Source organism: Gadus morhua, chromosome 2, assembly GCF_902167405.1.
Source record: "Gadus morhua chromosome 2, gadMor3.0, whole genome shotgun sequence".
Lineage (NCBI taxonomy): Eukaryota > Metazoa > Chordata > Actinopteri > Gadiformes > Gadidae > Gadus > Gadus morhua.
The window spans coordinates 3,937,122-3,960,272 of NC_044049.1; the positions used below are offsets into that span (position 1 = coordinate 3,937,122).

Sequence of the window (23,151 nt, forward strand, 5' to 3'; positions counted from 1 at the left end):
ATAAATAAAGTACTGATAATTATTACTAGTACTAAATGTTTTCATTTGTATTCCTCTTCTCAGGTCTTTGCCAATGTCCAAAGACTAGCTGAGGCTTTCATTGCGTTGTACACAGCTGGGAACCCTCTATTCAGAAGCTGGGAAGCGTACATCAATTGCAGCTTCAGCAATGAAGCGTCCAGTATCATTATTGACTTCAACCTTGACAATGTGTCTGATGTCATTGCCGTGGATGGAAAAATTGACATTCAGCTTCCCGAGTTGTGCAAGAAAATTGAGAAGTGCCTCAATTATTGGAAGGACTTTGTGGACAAGCAAAGATCCCAACATTACTACCTTAACTATTACACAGCTGAACAGATTGTATACCTGTGCAGTAAGCTATCTCCGCAAAATGTGGCTGATTTGGAGGTTGAGGTTTTAATGATGCTCTCTTTTGTCAAGCCAAATTGTACTGCAAAAGATCTGAGAGAGGTCTGGCATGCACTCCAGTACGATATCCTCACCAACCAAGAAGAACCAAACCTAGACATTGAATTTCACACTTTTGTTGAAGTGCCAGAAAATTTGATGGGGGATTCCTCAATCACAGGGGACTGGGTTCTTCTCATGGAAAAGACAAATTGTTCCCAAAAATTTGATTTACTCTGGAATAGTTACATGAAGGACATGAGGGGTTTTCTTCCACATATTCTCGACATAAAAGGCCTCGGTAAATTATTGGAAAAACTGGCCAACAAACGAAGCAAAGGGAATTCGTTCATAACAAGAGTAATGCCGAATGGCCTGACTACTGGGAATCCCAACCTCATTGTCTGCTCACAGGAAGAGGTCTTCAACACTTGCCTCTCCATTTACATGAGCGATGAAAATGAGGCGCTGCCCACTTATGACGAAGTCCTACTATGCAACTCCTCAACATCTTATGAACAAGTGGAGCTGTTCCTGAGACGCTGTCTCACCCCTGGCTATAGCGGACGAAAGATCTACACTCTGCTCTACGGTGACCTTCTGACCTACGACGTGAGCTCCAAAGTCGAGGGTTTCTTCCAGCGTATGAAACTGCAACGGAGGGAGCATTACAGACTAGTCATGGTCTGCAGCTCAGAGCGTGAACATGCATATATTCCCTCGGCCTTCAGTCAATACCGCTTGCACATGGTCCCTCAGGAGCCTACAGCCAGGATTCAGAGTTACCTGAGCAGTCACTATCGTGTCCCCGCAGATGAGTGCAGCGCTGCAGCTGTGTTCAGAGACCGACTCTCTGTTGGAGTTGTGTCATCGGAGAGAGCTGGCGTGGGTGAGTACCCGTGCCTATGTGGCAGTCGCCATATCTGCCAATACTTTAGCTGACTCTATATTGAAGAACATCCTTTCTTTCACCTCAGGTAAATCCCTCTATGTGAAGAGACTACATGGGAAACTGAAGCGATCGAGCAAAAAGCCATCAGTGTTAAAATGCATTCGCTTGATTGAACCAAAGGTTGACGAGAATTCCATCCTTCAGTCTCTGCTGGAAAGCACCAAGAAAAGTGATTTGACAATATTCCATTTAGATGTCACGTCATCGGTAAGTAGCCTTACATTTAAAAATATATAAACTTTAATTGAATGTATTAAATCAAATTATTTTTCTAAACTTTTTAATGTACGGTCATCGCAAAGGTCCGGAAAGGCCTTCAAGACTTTTTATTTAAATTGCTGATCCTTCGTTATCTGATGGACTCTGAGGGGATGATGTGGAAGTGCTGCAACAAGCAGTTGTATCTCGTTGAAATCTTGAGATCAGCAATAAAACTCCCCAGTAATGTTTCACGTCAGGTAAGGTTTTTTAAAAAGTGCTACATACATCTTCCTGTTATTGTTATGTTAGTCTCACATTTGTACTTTTGTTTTTCATGTATAGAGCCAAACTATGGACGGCTCGTTCATAGATTGGTTTCCTAACATCTTCTGCCGACCACCTAAAGAAGTGTTGATGCTAGAGATGAAGAAGAACGAGGTTCCTGCCCTCTTCAACATTGACGAGCCACTGATGGACGATGAAGAATTCAGGAGTGAAGCCTTCCAAAGGCCATATCAATACCTCACACAATTCCATAACCGCAGAGATCTCGACACCTTCAAATACAATGCTGTTGAAGGGTCACACGTGGAGTGTCTTCAAATGCTCCTCATGTTCTGTGGAGTCATGGAGCCCTCATGGGCAGAGATCAGAAACTTTTCCTGGTTTCTAAACCTCCAGCTAAAAAACTGTGAGACATCTGTTTTTTGTGACTTTGATTTAGTTGGTGACACTCTGAAAGGATTCAAGAGCTTCGTTGTTGACTTCATGATTCTAATGGCGAAGGACTTTGCCACACCATCACTCAGCATCTCTGACCAGAGTCCTGGAAGACTTCAGTTTGACGCGAGTGGCCTGCGTGAAGAGGATTTGGCCCCTTTTCGGATCAGGAAGCGATGGGAGTCAGAATCACACCCATACATCTTCTTCAACGGTGACCATGAGTCCATGACCTTCATTGGCTTCCATCTTCAGCCTAATGTAAATAACTTTGTGGATGCCATCGACCCCACTTCCAAGAGGATAATAAAGAAAGACATCATGACTAAGGAGCTGTTTGATGGCCTAACGTTACAGAGAGTTCCGTTCAACATCAACTTTGATCAACTACCAAGAGGGGAAAAGATTGAAAGAATCTGCAATGTCCTTGGAATCCAGTGGCCCCTTGATCCCGACGAAACATATGAGCTCACAACTGACAACATCCTCAAAATTTTGGCAATCCACATGCGATTCAGGTGTGGCATCCCTGTCATTATTATGGGCGAGACAGGTTGTGGCAAGACTAGGCTCATCAAATATCTGTGTGAATTGCAAAGATGTGGAGTGGCTACCGAGAACATGAAACTGGTCAAAGTCCATGGAGGAACAAGTTCAGATATAATCTACACCAAAGTCAGAGAAGCTGAAGCGATATCTTTGACAAACAAAGAAAACTATGGCTTTGATTCTGTCCTGTTCTTTGATGAGGCAAACACAACAGAGGCTATCAGCAGCATCAAGGAGATCATTTGTGACCATACCGTGAAAGGTGAAAGTTTGACACCCAACTGTGGATTGCAAATAATAGCAGCATGCAACCCTTATCGAAAACACACAGAGGAAATGATTACAAAACTAGAGTCTGCTGGCCTTGGTTATCGAGTCCGAGCTGAGGAGACGGATGAAAAGCTTGGTTCCATCCCACTCCGCCAATTAGTTTACAGAGTTCAGGCCTTGCCACCAAGTATGATTCCTCTGGTGTGGGATTTTGGACAACTGAATGACAACACAGAGGAAATTTACATTCAACAGATTGTGCAGAGAGTAGTTGGACTCAAAGCAATCAATGGAGAATACATCAAGATCATCTCAGATGTCCTTGCAGCTTCTCAGAGATATATGCGAAAAAGAAAAGATGAGTGCAGCTTCGTCAGTCTGCGGGATGTGGAGCGCTGCATGCAAGCCTTCATCTGGTTCTATGAGAACCACGCCATGTTCTTCACGGAACTTGAACAATTTGAGCCAAAACAGCGGGAGCTGAAGAATGAAGTACCGCAGAGAGACAGAGCGGTTCGAGACCCTGTCCTTTGGTCTCTGATCATGGCTGCAGGGGTCTGCTACCATGCCTGCTTGGAAAAAAAAGAGAAATACAGACAGAATATCTGTAAAAAGATGAACTGCACCCCCGTCAGAGTAATGCAGGAAATCTCACTTATGCAGGATCTACTTTTAAGTGGGGTGCCTATGGGAGAAACAATTGCAAAAAACAGTGCACTCAAAGAGAATGTCTTCATGATGGTCCTATGCATTGAACTTAGGATTCCCCTATTTTTGGTTGGAAAACCTGGAAGTTCAAAATCTCTCTCCAAAACTCTTGTGGCAGATGCAATGCAAGGCCAAGCAGCTCACAGTGAGCTCTTCAAAAAGTTGAAACAAATCCATTTGGTGTCCTTCCAGTGTAGCCCTCATTCAACCCCAGAGGGCATCATTAACACATTCAAGCAATGTGGTCGTTTCCAAGAAGGCAAGAACCTAAATGAGTACATTTCTGTTGTGGTATTGGATGAAATTGGGTTGGCCGAAGACTCTCCTAAAATGCCGCTCAAAACACTTCATCCTTTACTAGAGGAAGGGTGCATTGATGATGAACCACTGCCTCACAAGAAAGTTGGTTTTATCGGCATTTCCAACTGGGCTCTTGACCCTGCAAAGATGAACAGAGGCATCTTTGTCTCACGCGGTGACCCTGATTTGACAGAGCTCCTTGAGAGTGCAAAAGGCATATGCTCATCTGATGCAATGCTCCTGGAGGCGGTAAGAGATCTCTTCCAGCCCTTTGCGCAGGCCTACTTGAATGTCTGCCAAAATCAAGGAAAGGGCTTCTTTGGTCTACGTGACTACTATAGCTTGGTCAAGATGATTTTTGCAATAACCAAAGGTACTCGACAGAAGCCCAGTGGGTCGAAAATTGTTGAGGCAGTGTTGAGGAACTTCAGTGGCAAAGACAATGACAACGTACTCTCTGTTTTCACTGGTAGGCTTAAAATCGCACCCAATCTTGAGAGCATTGACGTGACTGAGCTTGTGAGACAGAACATTTTGGCGAGCGGACAGGAAGAGTGCAGATACTTGCTGGTTCTGACTAAGAATTACGCTGCCCTGCAGATCTTGCAGCAGACCTTCTTCTCAGAAAGCGATCAGCCTGAAATCATCTTTGGCTCCAGCTTCCCAAAAGATCAAGAGTACACCCAAATATGTCGCAACATCAACCGAGTGAAGATCTGCATGGAAACGGGGCGCACCGTTATCCTCCTGAACTTGCAGAACCTTTACGAAAGTCTCTATGATGCTCTTAACCAGTACTACGTCTATCTCGGAGGACAAAAATACGTAGACCTTGGACTCGGAACCCATCGTGTCAAATGCAGGGTGCATCAGGACTTCAGACTCATCGTCATCGAGGAAAAGGAGGTTGTCTACAAGCAGTTCCCAATACCACTCATCAACCGGCTAGAGAAGCACTACCTGGACATCCACACTGTCCTCAAGAAGGAGCAGAAGAGTACTGTGAAGAAGTTGGAAAGATGGGTGGAGCAGTTTGTTTCTCTCAGCAAACAACCCACAGTGGGGCCTCAGACGTACAAGTACCAAGCACCAGACGTCTTCATCGGCTACCATTCGGACACATGTGCTTCAGTGATTCTTCAAGCGATTGAAAGGAGCAGGCAGGATCTGGAAACATCTGAAACATCCGAAGCAGATATACTGCGAGCATCTGAACTGGTGCTGCTGAACTGTGCCACACCTGACTCAATAGTGCGCCTAGATTGCACAATGCTCCCAAAGGTCGAAAGTGAAAGACTGTCTCAAGTGTACTTTGAAGAGCAGAATACCAGTTGTTTGGCTGACTACATCCTTGCTCACATGAACCAGGATACCCATTGGCATGCCTCCTTCACTGAGGTATTGTAAAAATTGTTCAAGGGAAATATTTATTATAATATAAACTCATCTATGCACATTTTTGCTGATTTCAAGTGATATTTGCAGGTGACTACTTTCTCCAGGCTTCTCACAGCCTCAGACTTGGAACAACTGGAGCAGTTACCTCATGCTGTGGAGCTGTTATCCCTGCAGCAGTTTGAAACAGAGCAGTCTTTCCTCAAGAAGATCAGGTTTGTATTGATTTTCACCTTTAGCCTTCAATCTTTTACATGATATATTGTGACTAGCTGATCATCTTGATCCTTTCATAGGATTTTGAATTGTATGATCTGTATTGTGTGGTCAATATAGGCTTTTCTTCACAACTCCAAATGGAGGAAACTGTGGGGTTGGCAACAAGATCCTCATCATTCAGAGTGATTTTGATGAAGCATCTCACAGTGCACATCTTATTGCATCTGCAAAGTAGGTCAAGTCTATATTTCTTTATTAGTATTGTTAATATTTTAACGATTCATTTTTGAACTGAGAAATTGTACTGGTCATTGCCAGGTATTCATCCCTGAATGAAATGAACAAGATCACACAAGCTATTGTGGAGAACAATATATTTGTCTACTTCATCACCAAACTGCCAAGGATGGAAGGGGGAACTTCTTACGTTGGCTTTCATGGAGGTGAGGGGGTTACAAAACAAACCACTTCTTCATTATCGTACCATTTTAAATACACCCGCGGAGTGCTAGTTTGAGCCGTTTTATTCTTCAAAGGGCCATGGAAATCGGTTCATATTGATGACCTGCGGAAATCCGAGGATATCGTAGCAGATATCAAGGCTCTGCGAAACCTAACAATCAGTGAACTGTTTGACGAAAACCGAACTAAGCCCGAAGGTAAAAATGTGCGATGTGCCTGTATACCTTTCGCCATTCAACAATATTTTTTTCAATATCTCATGAAATGTTTTGATTGTTTACAGCAATGGAGCAGGATGAAATGTATTCTGATGGATTCCAACACATCACAGAAGTTGAAAACCAATTGGTAAGTTAATATCTGATGTACAGTTGTTATCAGGGGCAGGGCACTCACACTCTACACTATTGACCACACCCTATTCCCTGGGTTTACTCTCGTTGTCTTTAAACTTCTGGTTAACTTCCACCGGCCTTCCTTCCTTCCTACCTACCTGCTGTAGGGATGGGACTACGTCCTGGACACCACAGCTCTGGTACGTAGCTGTGTGCAGAGTGCAGTGGGCCTGCTGAGGGACCAAGTAGAGAACGGCTACCGCAGTACCAAAAGAGTGGAGATCTTACTGACCCTTCTGAACGACAACGAAGACTTCAGAGGTTGAACTAACTATGCAGCCTCTTTAAGATTTAATTTATATGTGCAGACTTCTGTGCAAACACTAAGTTATAATCATTTTGGTGGATGTTTCAGGTGAATTTCTTAGGATTTTGAAGAGGCGCCTTCACTCCTTGTTGTTGACCCAGGATGTCAACCCTCATTCGTTCAAAAGCAACTGGGTGATAAAGGAGGCCTCAAATATTGATGCCTTGCAGGAAGGAGGAACATTCAGGTCAGTCAAGGGTATTTGTCTGTCCTTTATCATTTAAATGTCACCCAATGGGCCTTGAAGGCCCAGATTAATTTATAATTAAGGTTAGTGCCACTGAAAAAATAAACACATTCTGGTTTTGTACAGTGAATGAACGATGTATAATGGTATGCACTAAACAGTTTAACAATCCAAGGAGATAATGTCTGCTTTTAAAACAGCCGTTCTAACCTGTTGGGCTTTACAGGCACACACTATGGAAGCGTATCCAGGCGGTTGTCATTCCTTACCTAGCCCAGCTGGTCTCCGTCATCGACCGAGATCAAAATCTGGACATTTTGCTTGACACCAACTGCAATGAGCCTCTCAAGACATTGTGGCTTGACATCTTTGGCGCAGAGAAGCTGTTGGAAGTGCCATCGCTGACTATTGATCTCAAGTAGGTTGTTCCAGTCATGCAAAATAAATCATGATTTGCATGTTGTTTTTATATCTTGTCTTTGCATTTTAGGGGAAAGTATTGTGCATGTGCATATGATGCTTTCTCTGTCACAGCTCTGCGACAAGAAGCATCCTGGTGCAAAACTGCTTTGCTCTAGACAAGAACCTCAGCTGCATCATGCCCTTCAGCTGGAGGATAAAGGACTACCTGGAGGAGCTCTGGGTTTATGCTCGTCAGCATGAAGGTAACATCATGCAGCACAGAACATCTCTGTATATTGTTGAGGCGGACATGTCGGTCTCCACAAGCCAATCCATTCCTGACACACCTTGTTGTTTCTTGGCAGGCCAAACACAGAGTCAGTTTGATGAGTTCTTCTGGAGGACTCCCCTCGGTCGATCCATCGCGAAAGCAAGCCCGGAGATGCAGTCCGAGTTTTTCCAGCGATACCTACAGGACTTTATCTCCATGACGATGAATGTCAGGTCCCAGGAAAACCTTCAGGTTGTCATCCCTTTCCCTGGCTACATTTTAATTGCCTTTAAGGTTGCTTGAAGCTCTTGAAGTATTTCAACTCTACTCTTCTGCTGTCCACTTTTAGATCCTTCGCAGAGCTCTGAACTGCTGTGTTAATGAGATGCAGTCGCGGGCAATGGAGACTGATAAGGAGGGGACCTCTCTTCCCTGGGTCCATGCTGCCTACCACGAGTTTAAGAACCGATTGCAGAACTTCGCCAGGATGGTCAACCTTGAGCCGAGGATTACCCAGGTCCTCCTGAACCAGCAAGCTCAGGAAGGGGCAGAGTTGGTACGTCCAAATTACTTGCCTTGTTTTTCTATGCCCTCCAAGCACGATTTGGTTCCATACTTGTGATATATGGGCCCTTGCAATTGGACTTCCGGATGTTGGTTTGATCAGTTTCTTCCCCGCTCCAAGGTTCTTGATATCTATGCTGCAATAGCCTGCGTTGAGTATCTGGAACCCACGCAACTGGAAACTGATGGGCAGAGGCAAGCCTGGCTGAGACAGGTGAAAAAGCTCCAGGTTCCCATTGAGTTGATATGCTCTCAAGACAGCGTGAGGCACTATGGAGACATGAGCAAGACAAAGGTCTGCATTGTCCGGTAAGTGTTGCTTGTTGCTGTCATTTAGGATGAATATGTTGTTTTTTTAGAGAACGAATATGGGCTGTAATGCAAGATCACATGTTGATCTGTCTAATAGTAATATCTACTATGTTTGTTAATGTTGGAGGGTGGTCTTGACAGAGGTTCTACTTCTTATAATGTTCTTATGTTTAGGAATGGGTGGAACCGCATTTTTACCATGTCGCTGTTTGTGGAGCACATGTTGCTGGGTGATGAGGAGGCCGAGATGAATCTGAAGCCTTTGGTTCTGGACCACATGAGAGTTCTTGGGCAGGTTAGTGTGGACTGAACATACAGACACACTCCTTTTTTTAATAGAATCACTTCATGCAATAATCCCATGAAATCCCATTTGTTAACATACATTGTCATTGCTCTTCTTCCAAGATCCTGGAGAGGAATTCAGACCTAAAAGAGCGGCAGGCGTTTGAGGAGGTGATTGGTGTACTCAAAGCCTGCAAAGATAAAGTGGTAGAGGGCATCTTCAGGTATGGACTCATCTTGCAACGTCTTGGACTGCATTGACTAGTCCTGTATTGTTCTAGGACCTTGGATCTGATACACTTCCTGTTTGCTCTCTCAGGTTTGGCCCCCAACGGTGCCCTGTGTGTATGATGGACCCTCAAGATCCCCTCAGCCTGCCCTGTGACCACATCTACTGCGTGGCCTGCATCAAAAAATGGCTGGGCCCTGGTCAGATGTACTGTCCCTTATGCATGCAGCCTGTCCCTGAAGACTTCTCCACAACGCCTTCGGAGGAATTAAGGTATGATCATGTTTAGAAAACCCATAAGGCCTTCACGTACCTCAAATGTTGGTCATGGATTTCCTCTGTCTGTGAACTCTTAATAATGCCTTATACCATTGCTGAACTGCTCTGTCATTCTTCTTCTGTTTAGGTTTCAAACCAATCAACATGCCAAGTTCAGGAAGCAGTGCAATGCTTTCTTCATAGACCTGGTTTCCACCATGTGCTTCAAGGACAACACCCCGCCCTGTTCAGCCATCGTCCTCCATCTGCTGTCATTCCTCATGCTGGAGGCCAAACCCCTCCCCATATTTAGAGGTAACCAGCTGTTTCTCATCTGATATCTTGGGGGTAGGATACTCTAGTGGCCAGGGTGTTCCTGCGTTATTCCTGAAAGGGATGCGCAAGGATATCTGTAAACCGCCTTTGCCTGTCTTATCCAGATTCAGATGAGTTGTTTAATTCCAAATTCATCAAGATTTTAAAATTTCGTCCAAAGATGTCACTGTACAGCTATATCTTTCCTAATGGACATTAAGGGTCCAAGAGGCAAAAAAGTTCACCAAGGCAAAATAACACATGTATACCAAGGTTAACTTTGATCAAGGCCTATTCAAAGTTGAATTGACTTGACTTGCCTAGAGTGTTATACACCCAGGGAAAGCCACCCAGTAAAGGCTTTGGGTTCATCCCTGATGTCCATGCTCTACCTGTGGACATCCTTGAGCCAGATGCCTAACCCCTAACAGCCCCTGAGAATCACTCTGGACATCACGCTGTTGGTGTTCCTAATCTCTTTTTAAATTGTCCATTTATTAATTGGATGATGTCCTTTTGCCCAGGGGATCGACAAATTCTGACCAAGGTCCTCTCGCCGTTTGACGAGTCTGTGGACAAAAACCCAGTGGTGCGCTCCTTTGTCCTCAAACTGCTGCTGAAGTTCAGGTGAGTACAGGAGGAGAGGTCCTAGTCTGTCTAAATCGTTGAGCAAAGCGCCAATCAGATGATTTCAACATTGTCATTTGATGTATTCCATAACATCTTTTAAATGTTGTTCTATAGCTTTGAGCAGGTGAAAGGCTACCTGCAGCAGCATCTGACCGAAGTGGAGAAGAGCCTCATCTTGGAACCGACTGATAAAACCGAACTGTACTCCATGTACATTAACTGCCTGGAGGTATGCATGGGGGCATACATCTGCTTTGAATTGTTTCACCTTGGTTTTATTTTTGCCTGTTTGTATGCTTTTCAATCAATATTTGTTTTGTTTTTAAAATATACTGATTCGCTGTACAACCACGACAGGATTCACACCTACATTGGGATAGGAGCCTATTTCACAAAGCAGTATATTCTCCCAATTTTGTTCCTTGCAGGACTCCATGTTTGAGCGGACGCAGTTCCGTTCCGGTGCCGCGCAACAGGCCTACCTGCAGGACGAGAGGGTCTTTCTGTCCAGCTACACGCGTGCAGCATGCCAAGACAGCGCTACTGTAGAGCATCTGCAGCAGGTGGCCAGGGTGCGCATGGGCCTGGACATGGCCGCCACTCTGCTGGTACAACAAATGGAAGGTGTGTGATCTCGTGCATACGAAGAGAATGATCCACGGAACAACCGCAAATTGTTTTCGTCTGTCGATTTGACTGTTCTTTTTTTGCCTTGAATCGAGCCTTGAGACACCAAAAGATTCCCACCCCTAATCCGTCTCATTTATTATGCTGGCGTTCTCTTCAATGTTTTGCACAAAAGGAATCCAACGTGAAGGCCAGGCCTCCATCACAGACTTCCTGGACGCCGTGGTGAAGCTGTGCATTCAGAGCAACAACGACTGGTTCCGCGTCTACCTGATCCGCAAGATCTGCACTCAACAGGGCGTGGAGTTTGTCCAGAGTCTCCTCAAAGTGGAGGCTGTGCACTGGCTCTTCCCTGAAGAAGTTCTCCAGCAGGTACTGGTCTCTGACCTCCGACCATGCTCAGTTGTTTTGTCCATCCACTTGGAGAGGAGTAATTCCACATAATGTAATTGCTTATTAGTCATTCCATTTTTTCAATTTCCTCCTCATCGAAAGCATTTTTCCGCAAGCCGTTCTTATTCAGAGCGATCTATCCCATTTTGTCCGACTGTAATTGCTGTTATACTTGGAACTGCATCATAATAATATGATACACGCAATGCTATCTCACGTTGTCTCTTGAAGAGTGAAGAAGGCAGCGCCATTGATCATTTCCTCGTGTGCGGAGAGGACTACAAGACCATTCGAGATGCTCTGGCCACAGTGCTGATCGAGGGCAAAGTGGATGTGCTGGATAAAGCGTACGAGGTAACAGAGCATCGCTGAAGCTGTTTCCCCCCCCGCTTGTCAACTACTATGCACTCTGGAAACATTTCTTGTCTCTCTCTTTTAGACGTGCAAGTGCTTGCCACAAACGAAGGCGGTGTATCTTCTGTTGGCCCTCTTCAGAGAAGTCACCTCTCTCTACGGAAATGCCAACGCTAGTCGCCATCCCACACCCGAGGTACGCCCCTGCATCACAAACACATCCTTGATTCTCCTCGCTTCTGTGTTTCTGTGTCTCATTGTACACATTTCCCGTCCAGCAATGCCGAGTCTTGGTGACTCACATCGATGCTTGCGGACTCCTGCAACGCGCCGAGATGAAGAACTTTGCGAAGGCCTTGGTGGCCAACCGTCTGGGGCCCTTGGCCGCCGTCCCCGGGGCCCCCGGGGGTCACTGTGCGGTGGTGGAGCTGACGGTCCACATGGCCTCGGTCCTTCTCTGCGCCAACCAGAGGATCCTCGTTCCCCTTCAGAACCTGGCCCTGTCAACAGGGAACATGCAAGTGAGTGCATCCCGCTAATCTGTGTGCATTAAAGACATCACTTAAATAATAATGCAATTAATACATTTTATTTTTGCACGTAGTATTAAGTATTGGTTGATGTATGCAAATATTAACACATTCATTGTATACTATATTAATCTTTGTATTAATGTCTTTGTTTCAACCTTTTCCTGGTGCAGCGAGCCTTCCTGCCCACCATGCCAGAGGACATGTTGTTTGTAGCTCAACAGGCCATGGGAGCGGTGCACTGGTACTGTAAGTCAAAGACGTGAGCTCCACACTCTCATGTGTACATGGGTGTCAGTTAAAGACTTTAATTCTGTTTTTTTTTTTTCCCCTTTCCCAACAGATTGTCCAAATAACCACCCCTGCACCATCGGAGAGGTGTGTACAGCTCAGGCTTGTTTGTTTCTAACCACGCACCCAAAAAATGCACCTCTGTTCAGACTGTGTTCTCAGATCCCTCCAAGCAGCAGGGAAATTCAAGGCAAAACATCTCTCTGGTATTTTTTTCGGGCGCTCATAATTGCTTTTGCTACTTCTAATAGTGTGGTCAACCCATGGAACAAAGCCGTTGTCCGGACTGCGGCGCGGCCATCGGAGGAAACGAGCACAGACCTGTGGCTGGATTCACTGCTGCTCAAGCAGCGCAGTAAGTGTGACATACTAATGCAAAGTGTGTGTGTGTGTGTGTGTGTGTGTGTGTGTCTGTGTCTGTGTCTGTGTGTGTGTGTGTGTGTGTCCTTCAGTGGCCTTACAATACCTGCATGCATGCGTGGGGGAGGACACCCTTATGTACAATACACCAACAGTTTATTTGGGGTTTCCTGTGCCCTTCCCCAGGGGCGACCGCACCCAGACGGGCCATGTCCTCGGAGACCCGGTGCGCAGGGACAACCCGGACACCCTGGACACCAAGAACATGTCCCCGGGGCCCTTCACCCTGGTGCGCATGCTCACCCACATGGCCATGCTGTATGGAGCCAGCATCAACCCACAGGTACTGTAGCCGGAGGCCCCACCTCCAACCACATGCATGGGGTTCAAACCCAGGCCAGTGGGATCAGACAGACGCTTCTTTGGGCCCTGTCAGCGCAATTTACTTTCTACACCGACGCGTGTATCTTTGCTAGTTTGAACCCGGCGCAAAGCCGATTTTCCCCCCCAGCAAACCTGCGCGACTAAACTTGCGCCCTGAGAGGCGTGTTGGCGAAATGATGCATGGTGCTGTCTTACAGATCGACAAAGCAGTTGCGCAACTGTAAACAACTGTAAACGTGTTGTCAAAATATCAATTTGTCAGGTTCAAATTCGCTCATGGCTCTTAAAGGGGATGTGAGATGGCACTCTCATTGGTTTATTGCACATTACGCCCAAACCACTCCTACGGGTAATTAGGCTACTTCAGGGCAACCCTTTTTAGATTTGGGTCGGGCGCAAGAGTCATTTATCCGCCGGTATAATAGCAACATCGATCGACAACAATCGATCATCAAACACCACCTCGGTCTGTGTTTTTGCAGCTCATCGCTCAGATCATCAAACCTCCGGTGGCTAATCCAGGAGCCTTCCTGTTGGCCCACCTGCTGAAGGACATGGAGCATCTGACCAAGTCTCTGGGGAAGGGGACGGACGACACCATCCACACGGTTCACCTGTTGCTCTGCGGCCTGCTGGAGCCTCACCAGGTTCAACAATGTAAGGATGTTCACTTTGAGGAGGACATTTTTATTTTACTCTTTTTTTTTTTTTTTTTTGCATCGTAATGAGAACAGACATGTTACAGAAAAACAAACGAAAAGCACAGAAATAAAGAAAAGGTCATATTCACTTTGTTATCGTTTAAATAGCCCGGGGGGGGGGGGGGGTCCTTGTGTCCATGTTAAGAAATAGGACCTCTGATGAACTTTGGTTACATTTGAGGAACTTGTATTAGTAGAGTGTCACCTGGGAAACATTGCCTTCTCTGGGGAATCACCAGTCATTGCAGTTTATTTTCTTCTCTGTGATTGGTTAACTTTGTCCCTAAGTTATAATTGGTTGACTCTTAATCGTACCACGTACATTTCACATGTTTGACCTAGAGAGACCCGTCTTGACAATTTGTCAATGACATTTGTCCAGAACAAAAACTCAAAACGCTAAGTCTACCTAACATGAGCGTTTGTTTTATAACTTCTGCCTTCTCCTCTCAGGGCCCGATCCTTACGACAACCATCTCTCCACCAAAGACCACAGGAACGGCTGGGAGATGTCCGTCAGCAACACCATCATCATACCTCAACTGAAGGTATGTTACTATCTCACTACCTGTCATTTTTGCCTAAGCTGTTAGCCAGAGCATTTCTTTCAGATCCACGTCCTGAAGGAGAAGATAGCGGTTAGGTGTCTTGCTCAAAGATGCTTGCAGGGAGACTTCTGACTTAGGGGCTTGACCTCAAACCCAGAACCCTTTAGACAGGGAGATATGTGCTTTTCAAAGAGGCCTAAAGGCTCGATTAGGATTCAACGTCGACGCAACGCAATGACCACGCAGACGCTCCCGACGCAGGCGTGAACCTGTTCTGATGCTGCGTTGGGTTTTAATGAGCAGACCAATCACAGGCCTTGCTGCTGCATTGCCTCAACGCAAGGCGACCAATTCTGGGAGGCGCACGTCAGGCCCCTGTGGCTGACGCAAGGAGGGTCCGCAAGGAGGGTCCGCAAGGAGGGTCCGCAAGGAGGGTCCGCAAGGAGGGTCCGCAAGGACGTAATGGGTCTGTAAACCCCCTCCGTAACTGTGTGTGTGTGTGTGTGTGTGTGTGTGTGTGTGTGTGTGTGTGTGTGTGTGTGTGTGTGTGTGTGTGTGTGTGTGTGTGTGTGTGTGTGTGTGTGTGTGTGTGTTGTACGCGTGTGTGCGTGCGTCCACACACCCCTTCCTCCAGCACCTGGACAGACGGCTGAAGGAGGCCAACGACCTGGTCCGGGCCGACGCCCGTGTGTCCTGTGACCCCGTCTTCAAGCTGATGTTCGGGGACCCGCGCCTCTTCCTGGCCTCCCTGCGCCGCGGCTCCCTGATCCACGGCCAGGCGGTGTGGAGCTGCAGGGAGGAGCTCTCCCTGCTCAGCCTCACGCACATCGTGGAGCAGCACGACGGCAAAGACACGCTGCCCCTCCTCTGGAGGTTCCTCCAGAGGGTGAGTCGACGCTCACCACCCAACTAATCTGCTGTCCAACTAACTTACCAACCACCTGTCATGTGGAGGGGTCGACATTATCACTAACTAACCAACTAACTTACTAACCAACTGTCATGTGGAGGGGTCGACATTATCACTAACTAACCAATTAACTTACTACCTGTCATGTGGAGGGGTCGACATTATCACTAACTAACCAACTAACTTACTAACTACCTGTCATGGGGAGGGGTCGACATTATCACTAACTAACCAACTAACTTACTAACCACCGGTCATGTGGAGGGGTCGACTTTATCACTAACTAACCAACTAACTTACTAACTACCTGTCATGAGGAGGGGTCGACATTATCACTAACTAACCAACTAACTTACTACCTGTCATGTGGAGGGGTCGACATTATCACTAACTAACCAACTAACTTACTAACTACCTGTCATGGGGAGGGGTCGACATTATCACTAACTAACCAACTAACTTACTAACCACCGGTCATGTGGAGGGGTCGACTTTATCACTAACTAACCCACTAACTTACTAACTACCTGTCATGAGGAGGGGTCGACATTATCACTAACAAACTTACTACCTGTCATGTGGAGGGGTTCACATTATCTCTTACTAACAAACTTACTTACTACTTACTAGTTCCTAGATTCTCTCTAGTAATATACAAATGGTTTTGTGAGATAACAAAAAGGATTGCTGTTATTTTCTGTTGGAACAAATTATTAATATTATGACTGATTATTTTTATGACAATAAGATGGTCGATAAACAGCTATAAGTCAGACGACCTGTAGAGCTCCAAGAGGTATGGTTGTTATTATCACCAAAGAATTACCATAGGTTAATTTAATAAGCGTGTGAGACTACTTGGTGGTTGTATGGGCCTCCTGGGCACCAAAGGAACTAGGATCTCTGGTGGTTGCTAGTGGTATTGCAAGGGCACCCCAAGGGATGCCACTGACTACTACTATTGACCTGTTTAGACAACACGGATTGGCCAACAATACCGATAAGCATGCTTGTCACAGCACCAAACGCTTGTGCATGTGGTGTCTTGCTGCGTTAGGAGGCGGAGCTGCGCTTCGTGAAGTTCCTTCCAGACATCCTAACACTCCAGAAGGACCTGGTGAAGAAGTTCCAGAACATCAGCGACCTGCCCTTCAGAACTATCGGCGACTTCCTCAACAGTCAGAAACCAGGTGCTGAAAGTGTTCTGTCAGCGGCACAAAAACACACATTTTAATACAAATGACTAATACCGACTAAGATTGCATGGCCTTTTGCCTATGCCTACTTTGCGTACGTTGACTTTAATTCTTCTTACTTTTTTTAACTAGTGTTACTCAGAGGTTGGTACGAGAGATGCATCACCATCTTCCTGGCCACCTGGAATAAACTCAGGGCTTCCTTGGCAACAAATGGTAAACCCAAATCAGTCTGTTTAGTAACGGGTGAATTACCTTCACTCCTAAGTTACCTAATGGTCGTAACTCTTTATGTTGTCTTCCAGGAGAGATTAAGATCCCGGCAGAGCTGTGCGAAGAAGACCTGGACATGGACAGTGACCTCACGGTGCTGTTGCCACGGAGACAGGGCCCAGGGCTGTGCTCTACAGCCCTGGTCAGCTACCTGATCGCCCTGCACAACGAGATCATCAAATGTGTGGACAAGCACACCGGAGAACACACCAGGTGGGGGCGCTGTTGGCACACGCCAGAGAGGGCGTGTTTCGCTGCTGGATGGCTAAGCATGCCTTCTTGCCCTGAAGCATGCCAGAAGGGCTCGTGTATCAATATTAGATAGATCGAAATTTGTCACAAGAGAGAGGCAGTGAACATCTCTTAACCATCTCCTCTAGAATTTATTTATTGTAAATGTTACTTATTTTATTTCATTTGATCTACTTTTCTCTTTTTCTACGTATTGCACCGTGGGTCAGAGAGAAACGCCATTTTTGATTCCTCTAGTTGTCTTGCGCATATTTTGTAAACGTCAAAATATCTGACTTTGAACTTTGAACTTTGAACTCCCGCCCAGCTACGAGGTGAGCCCCGCCGACCTGACGGACCAGCAGGTGATCCGCTACGAGCTGGACCAGGAGCTGATGCCGCTGGTGCTCGCCAACAGCCAGTACAGCCTGGAGCGAGGCAAGGAGACGCTGCACGAGTACGACCTGGCCAAGATCCAGCAGCAGGTCCTCACCCACTTCCTGCAGGGCCGGCCAATCATCACCCTCCAGGTGAGTCGAGGGAGGCGGGACTCCACACCACACAGGCCAACGGCGCCGTCCCCTCTGTAACACGTCTCCCCCCCCCCCCCCCCCCCCCATGCTGACTTCCTGCTCGTCTTTCCAGGGCATTCCGACCCTGGTGAACAGACACGAGCGGGACTACGTGATCATTCTGAAGGACGTCAAAGAGAAAGTGGAGCAGGTGAGAGGACCGTCGGCGCCTTGAGATGAGCGGCTGAAGCGCACTGATACTTCTGAACTGGGGCGGCATTAGGGAATGCGGGATGGCTGGTAAACCGCGAGGCTGCTAGTTTGAGCCCCCGGCTCCTCCTAGAGTGTCGAGGTGTCCCTGAGCAAGCCAACCAACACTGACCTCTCCCGACGAGCCGGCTGTCGCCTCACGTGGTTGACTCCCCCGTCGCTGTGTGTTGAATGTGTGCATGGATGGGTGAATGTCAGGCGATATTGTAAAGCGCGTTGGATAAAAGACACGCCTCACGGCGTTCATTAGTACCCTAACGGCGACCGTCCCAACAGGAAGCCCTCCAGAGCCTGATGGCGTCCTGCCTGGCGGCGGAGCTGCAGTCGTACAGCGAGGTGTGCGAGGCCCTGACCACGGTGGAGGTGGCCCTGGGCTTCCTGGCCATGACGGGGGGGGACCCCCACATGCAGCTGTCCTGTTACCTGGAGGAGGTGCTGCAGATGAAGGACCAGACGGCCCCCCACGTCCTCAAGGTTAGCCCGTCGGCCCGTCGGTCTGTCTGTCTGTCTGTCCGTCGCGACCCCTCTGGTGGCTGGGGCCAGCCTGATGCCACAGCTATCAGGTGGGGGTTTGCAGAGGGGAGCCACTTTGCCGTTACTCCTGGTGGTGGTTCAGGGCACTGATCCGCCAGCGGTTACGAGTCCAGCAGAGACACATTCAAACTAAACGCTTACTAAAAGCTTTAAAGGTCCCATGGCATGCCACCAGGTGTGAGTGTGATTAGCCGTTACAAGCCGTTTTGGAAATCGGCCCCTTATGACATCACAGGTGGGCGTGGACACGCCCACCTGTGATGTCATAAGGGTCCGATTTCCAAAACGGCTGGTGGCATGCCATGGGACCTTTAAAGGTCATGAATCCGTCCTCTTGCCCGCATGTCCCAACTTGCTCTTTGACCTCTAGTCGGTCGCTTTTCCTTCAAAATTCAATGATAAAAAAAATACTGTATTCAAATATATCTATCTATCTGCTGTCTCTTCTGTCTGTTTATTTTATTAGGGACTACGGATGCAAATTAGCAGCCCTGCTATAATCCGGCATTAGGGCTGTAACGATACGCGTATCAAACCGAAAATCGCGATACTCAAAGCCACGAACCTGTCTCGCGGTGTGAGAAGGCAGAAGCGCGATACGCCCTTTCTAACTCTGCGGTCAAATTGTCCGATTGAAATTTGCTAATAATTTGTCTAAATAATATTCTGCTGACAGCGCCCCCTCCTATCGATGCCGTAAGTATGCGACTGCAATCCTCCGTGGCTACGGAGGATCGCATTTCTCCACAGCCGTCGAAGTGCTCATATGCGATATGAACGACATTTATCCAGAGGGGGCCTGTGTGATCTTGTCTCTAGTGTTTTGTGTGATTTGACTGGCAGTTTGTCTGCTTGTAGGTCGGAATGAAGCGGCCACCGATTATTGACAGGATGGGTACTTTATTCTACCGGACTCGTTCGCTTCTTCACTAGACACACGCGCTACCGCTCGCTCTCCTCGCTCGTCCACTCACTCGCTGACGTCACTCACACACGCATACGCACATTGATATTCTGGCGCACACACATATGCTACTCGTAACGCCTCGTTATTGCGACGTTCATGACATTCAGGTTTTTCTCCATCTATTGAAAGTTAGGCTATTAAACATGTTGCATTCTATACGGCCTGATTATGTCATTATTTAAGCTACATAGCCTAATAAGAAGTGCTAATAAGGATATTTGACTAAACCAACCAAACAGTTGAAAAAAGCATCCTCCCACACGTTATTTCTTTATTCATTTAGCTATACTTTAATAGTATTCTTTCTGTTCAAATCTGTTCAGTGTTCCAAATTATTTGTTATTAAATGTTACATTAAGTTAATTGGTATAAGTGTTGTTTAAATAAAATGCTTTTTAAATTTCAAAAAATCGTGGGATGTATCGAACCGTGGGTCAAAAATCGTGATACAAACCGAATCGTGAGTTTGTGTTTCGTTACAGCCCTATCCGGCATGTTTACAAAGATGTTTAAACATCAATGTTGATTAATGTGCACTGTCCCTATTCAAAAATAAAGCATTAATTATTATTATTATTATAACTTGAGGAGCTTGGTTCACATGGCACAAGGTGACAGTGCAGGTATTACTTATACATGTACAGGACAGCAATCAAGTGCATGACGAAAGCTGTCTAACATGTCCAAGTACAAGGGTCCACTTACCGGTTAAAAGCAGGTCAATTAGGTGGATGTAATGGTGGTTGTTTGTCTGCTGAGGGATTCCTGGCCTGACCTCCGGTGAGTACAGATACAGTGAGGTCAGGCGTCTCGCTCATGATGGAGCCTGAGTGGTGGCCCTCTCTCCGTCCCTGCAGGCCCTGACTGTGTGCCGGCTGAGGCACTGTGTGGCCCTGTGGCAGCTCCTCACCTCGCTCAAGTCCCAGAACATGATGCGGCTCAAGAGGGTAAGGCGGCCGTCCAGCCCTGACTCACGTCACACCACACCAGGGGGTGGGAGAAAGTCCTGTGGATCGGTTCCTTCAGATTCATTCGTTTTTAGATTCATGGTTACGTTGCTAAACAACACGGATAAAATAGAAGGATATTGAATAAATATAAGCATTCAATAAGAGTATAAGCTGGAACACAAACATTTATTACTAAGCTAGTTTTGTATATTTGTATGATATACTACGGCATGTGTGCAGGATCCGTTCGCGGCGTTCCCCGGGGCCTACAAGCAGCCTCTGAGCGACGAGGATCGCAGGCTGCTGTCAGGGTTCTTTGTGAAGCCCGTCGCCGAAGGCTTCCTGCTGGAGATGCACGAGTTCCTCGTGCTGGAGCTGAAGAACCCCCACGCCCCTGACAAGTACCGACCGGCCTGGGGGTGAGCGGACCGGGACGCCCCTGGATTAATTATTTTTCTAGATAAATTTGTATCTATGCGTTCATTTACTGTGTGTGTATGTCTGTAGATAATGTAAGACATTTGACATTGCTTTCCAGGTCTTGAGTGGATACATCCGTGGTGTGCTTTCTTAATAACGGCCTCTTGTCATTTCAGGCTGAGAGACACGGTGGTGTCCTACATTGAGCGCAAGGACCTGGATGTTTCTCCTGAGGTGGAAGACTTGTTCCCAGAAGAGATCTGCCTCTCTCACTTCATCGAAGCGTGGAAGTTCAGTGTGGTCTTCAAACAGGAGAACAGCAGTCAGAGATCTTGATGTTGACATGATCGATCAGGGAGATCTGTCCTAGAACAGCTCAGATAATGTTTACATTCTATTTTGATAAACAGTGAAAGGAAGAGAAAGCATGAGAGATGTGGTTGGTTTTATCTGCAGCAAGCAATCCCAGGAGCGTGTCACTGGTAGAGCTTCCAATATATATTTTGTTAGAAATTAAGAAAGATTAGTTCGTTAATTTTTTGTTTTGCTGGACAATTGCACTGTGAGCTGTTTTGTGGGCAAAATATTTTCTTCTCCTACGCAGTATTACAATGTGTGGACCTCTGTTTAAATAATGTTGAATTTTTGTCTTATTGTCTTGGCTCAGGAAAAACATGTCCTCATGCAAGTCAATCATACACATAGACATGTCTGAGATTGAAGAGAAACTCATTGTGCTCCATTTATTTTTCCTTATCATTTTGATGTATTGTCTGAGACAATCCTTTGCTGTTTTTGTTCATTGTTAACGTTAGGGTGACTTATGTTTTGTTTATTACTATTATGACAAATGTGAGCCTTATTTCAACACATTGCAAATTGTCAATCAGGTAATATATTACTTTCTATTTGTATTCATTCATATAGAGAAATATTGGTTGAACATATAATCACTTATTCTGTATATGTTCCTTGTGAACAATCTTAGGGTGATTTATTTGGTTGACTATTATTCTTACCAAATGAATGCATTATTTTAACCCATTCAAACCTGTAATCAATACAAGACTTGGTCATCAGAATAAAAATACCTTTCGTTTTGAATCTATAACCAGCATTTCTCGTTTATCCTTAAATTTGAGGATGCATGTATGCATCGACAGTGATCAACATTAAGCCCTCGTCCATCAACTGGGAGGCACAGATGGATTCCTGGGGGAGGAAAGGAAAAGGGTGAGGGACTGCATATCGGTGTCTTTTAATTTGTCGCTTTTCATTAGAGCCGTGCAACATGCAGTCACGGGAACACAAGACGTACGCTACTAACGAAATGGAAAGATGTGCAAGGAAAGTGCGCAACTTTCATCGGAAAGCAAAATAACATTCTAAGTAAAGTAGAGGAAGCATGGATGAGCTTGCAACAAAATGCTCACTTGATGCTAATGTATTCTCATGCGGGGTGAAAAAAACACGTTAGCCCTTATCAAGCAGTTCTAGATGGTTAGTGTCCAGTCAGTGTGACGAAGCAACCCATAGCAGCCTCAGACCCAGCCAGATGGATGTAGATAGTGGAATCTAATAGAAGGGTGTTAACCTGCATTATGTAGGCTGATCATTATCAGCAGCCTCTGTGACTTGAGTTGTGGCTGCACCATTTTCAGATGACTGTTAATGTCAAAAGGTTTATCAGATCAAATGAAAATGCTTTATCGTGAACAACTCACTGTATGGATCGACTTGTAGATCGGCGTATTATTCTTGAAAACTTTCTAGTTCTGAAATTGTAGATTCTTGTTTAATAGAGTTATTAGCTCTAGTGGAAAAGTTACATAGTGCAGGTTTAACCATTTCAATATTTGGGCGCACTGACTACAAATCCTGAGCCCTGTGATTATTAATGACTATTTCTATATCAGATCATTGGAGATTTCAACAGGAGCTTCTGGGGTATGGGGCAACCATTATGATTAGGTATTTGGTTAGGCTCTGACACTCAATTGTATTAACCACTTAATAACCTTGGCACACATCGCAGCGCCATCAGCTAAATGTCTTTGGAAGGTTACCTGGTGGAGCAGCACCGACTATTCAATTATTCGGGGAGAACCCTGGCGTCCTCTTTCTGTGTCCGACTTTTGTACACTCTTTTTCTACTTACTCACACACTGCCGGATGCTCACACTTATGCTTCGCTCCTACTGTCCAGATCTGTCTTACTCACACGTCTGCTGTTTGTGTAGTCGTGGGTTTGCTCTGGGGCAACGTGCCAATGAAACTTGATGATTATATAAGTGTTTCAGGTTGGTTCAAGATCAACGCAACCAAGCCACACATAACCAGGGCTTTGCCAAAACGACC

The 23,151-nt window shown here is 46.1% G+C and overlaps 1 protein-coding gene across 1 annotated transcript in view; it reads left to right on the forward strand.

Annotated features, from left to right (window-relative positions):
* LOC115557414 (E3 ubiquitin-protein ligase rnf213-alpha) overlaps positions 1-21,904 on the forward strand; it is a 33,739-nt gene extending 11,835 nt beyond the window's left edge. Inside the window, exons 26-68 of the mRNA XM_030375232.1 lie at positions 64-1,300; positions 1,389-1,570; positions 1,666-1,821; positions 1,907-5,509; positions 5,597-5,721; positions 5,843-5,956; positions 6,044-6,168; positions 6,262-6,384; positions 6,471-6,535; positions 6,690-6,843; positions 6,938-7,076; positions 7,303-7,494; positions 7,611-7,741; positions 7,844-8,001; positions 8,099-8,305; positions 8,435-8,622; positions 8,800-8,920; positions 9,034-9,134; positions 9,230-9,412; positions 9,546-9,712; positions 10,237-10,339; positions 10,457-10,571; positions 10,771-10,966; positions 11,145-11,341; positions 11,594-11,716; positions 11,802-11,912; positions 11,995-12,237; positions 12,420-12,495; positions 12,590-12,624; positions 12,789-12,892; positions 13,084-13,240; positions 13,764-13,938; positions 14,436-14,530; positions 15,165-15,416; positions 16,498-16,630; positions 16,769-16,852; positions 16,942-17,122; positions 17,469-17,670; positions 17,786-17,863; positions 18,199-18,396; positions 20,281-20,370; positions 20,614-20,792; positions 20,970-21,904. Coding sequence (XP_030231092.1) covers positions 64-1,300; positions 1,389-1,570; positions 1,666-1,821; positions 1,907-5,509; positions 5,597-5,721; positions 5,843-5,956; positions 6,044-6,168; positions 6,262-6,384; positions 6,471-6,535; positions 6,690-6,843; positions 6,938-7,076; positions 7,303-7,494; positions 7,611-7,741; positions 7,844-8,001; positions 8,099-8,305; positions 8,435-8,622; positions 8,800-8,920; positions 9,034-9,134; positions 9,230-9,412; positions 9,546-9,712; positions 10,237-10,339; positions 10,457-10,571; positions 10,771-10,966; positions 11,145-11,341; positions 11,594-11,716; positions 11,802-11,912; positions 11,995-12,237; positions 12,420-12,495; positions 12,590-12,624; positions 12,789-12,892; positions 13,084-13,240; positions 13,764-13,938; positions 14,436-14,530; positions 15,165-15,416; positions 16,498-16,630; positions 16,769-16,852; positions 16,942-17,122; positions 17,469-17,670; positions 17,786-17,863; positions 18,199-18,396; positions 20,281-20,370; positions 20,614-20,792; positions 20,970-21,129 — 10,758 coding nt within the window. The 3' untranslated portion in view covers positions 21,130-21,904. The remainder of the gene's footprint in view (positions 1-63; positions 1,301-1,388; positions 1,571-1,665; positions 1,822-1,906; positions 5,510-5,596; positions 5,722-5,842; positions 5,957-6,043; positions 6,169-6,261; positions 6,385-6,470; positions 6,536-6,689; positions 6,844-6,937; positions 7,077-7,302; positions 7,495-7,610; positions 7,742-7,843; positions 8,002-8,098; positions 8,306-8,434; positions 8,623-8,799; positions 8,921-9,033; positions 9,135-9,229; positions 9,413-9,545; positions 9,713-10,236; positions 10,340-10,456; positions 10,572-10,770; positions 10,967-11,144; positions 11,342-11,593; positions 11,717-11,801; positions 11,913-11,994; positions 12,238-12,419; positions 12,496-12,589; positions 12,625-12,788; positions 12,893-13,083; positions 13,241-13,763; positions 13,939-14,435; positions 14,531-15,164; positions 15,417-16,497; positions 16,631-16,768; positions 16,853-16,941; positions 17,123-17,468; positions 17,671-17,785; positions 17,864-18,198; positions 18,397-20,280; positions 20,371-20,613; positions 20,793-20,969) is intronic.
* The last annotated feature ends 1,247 nt before the right edge of the window (positions 21,905-23,151 follow it).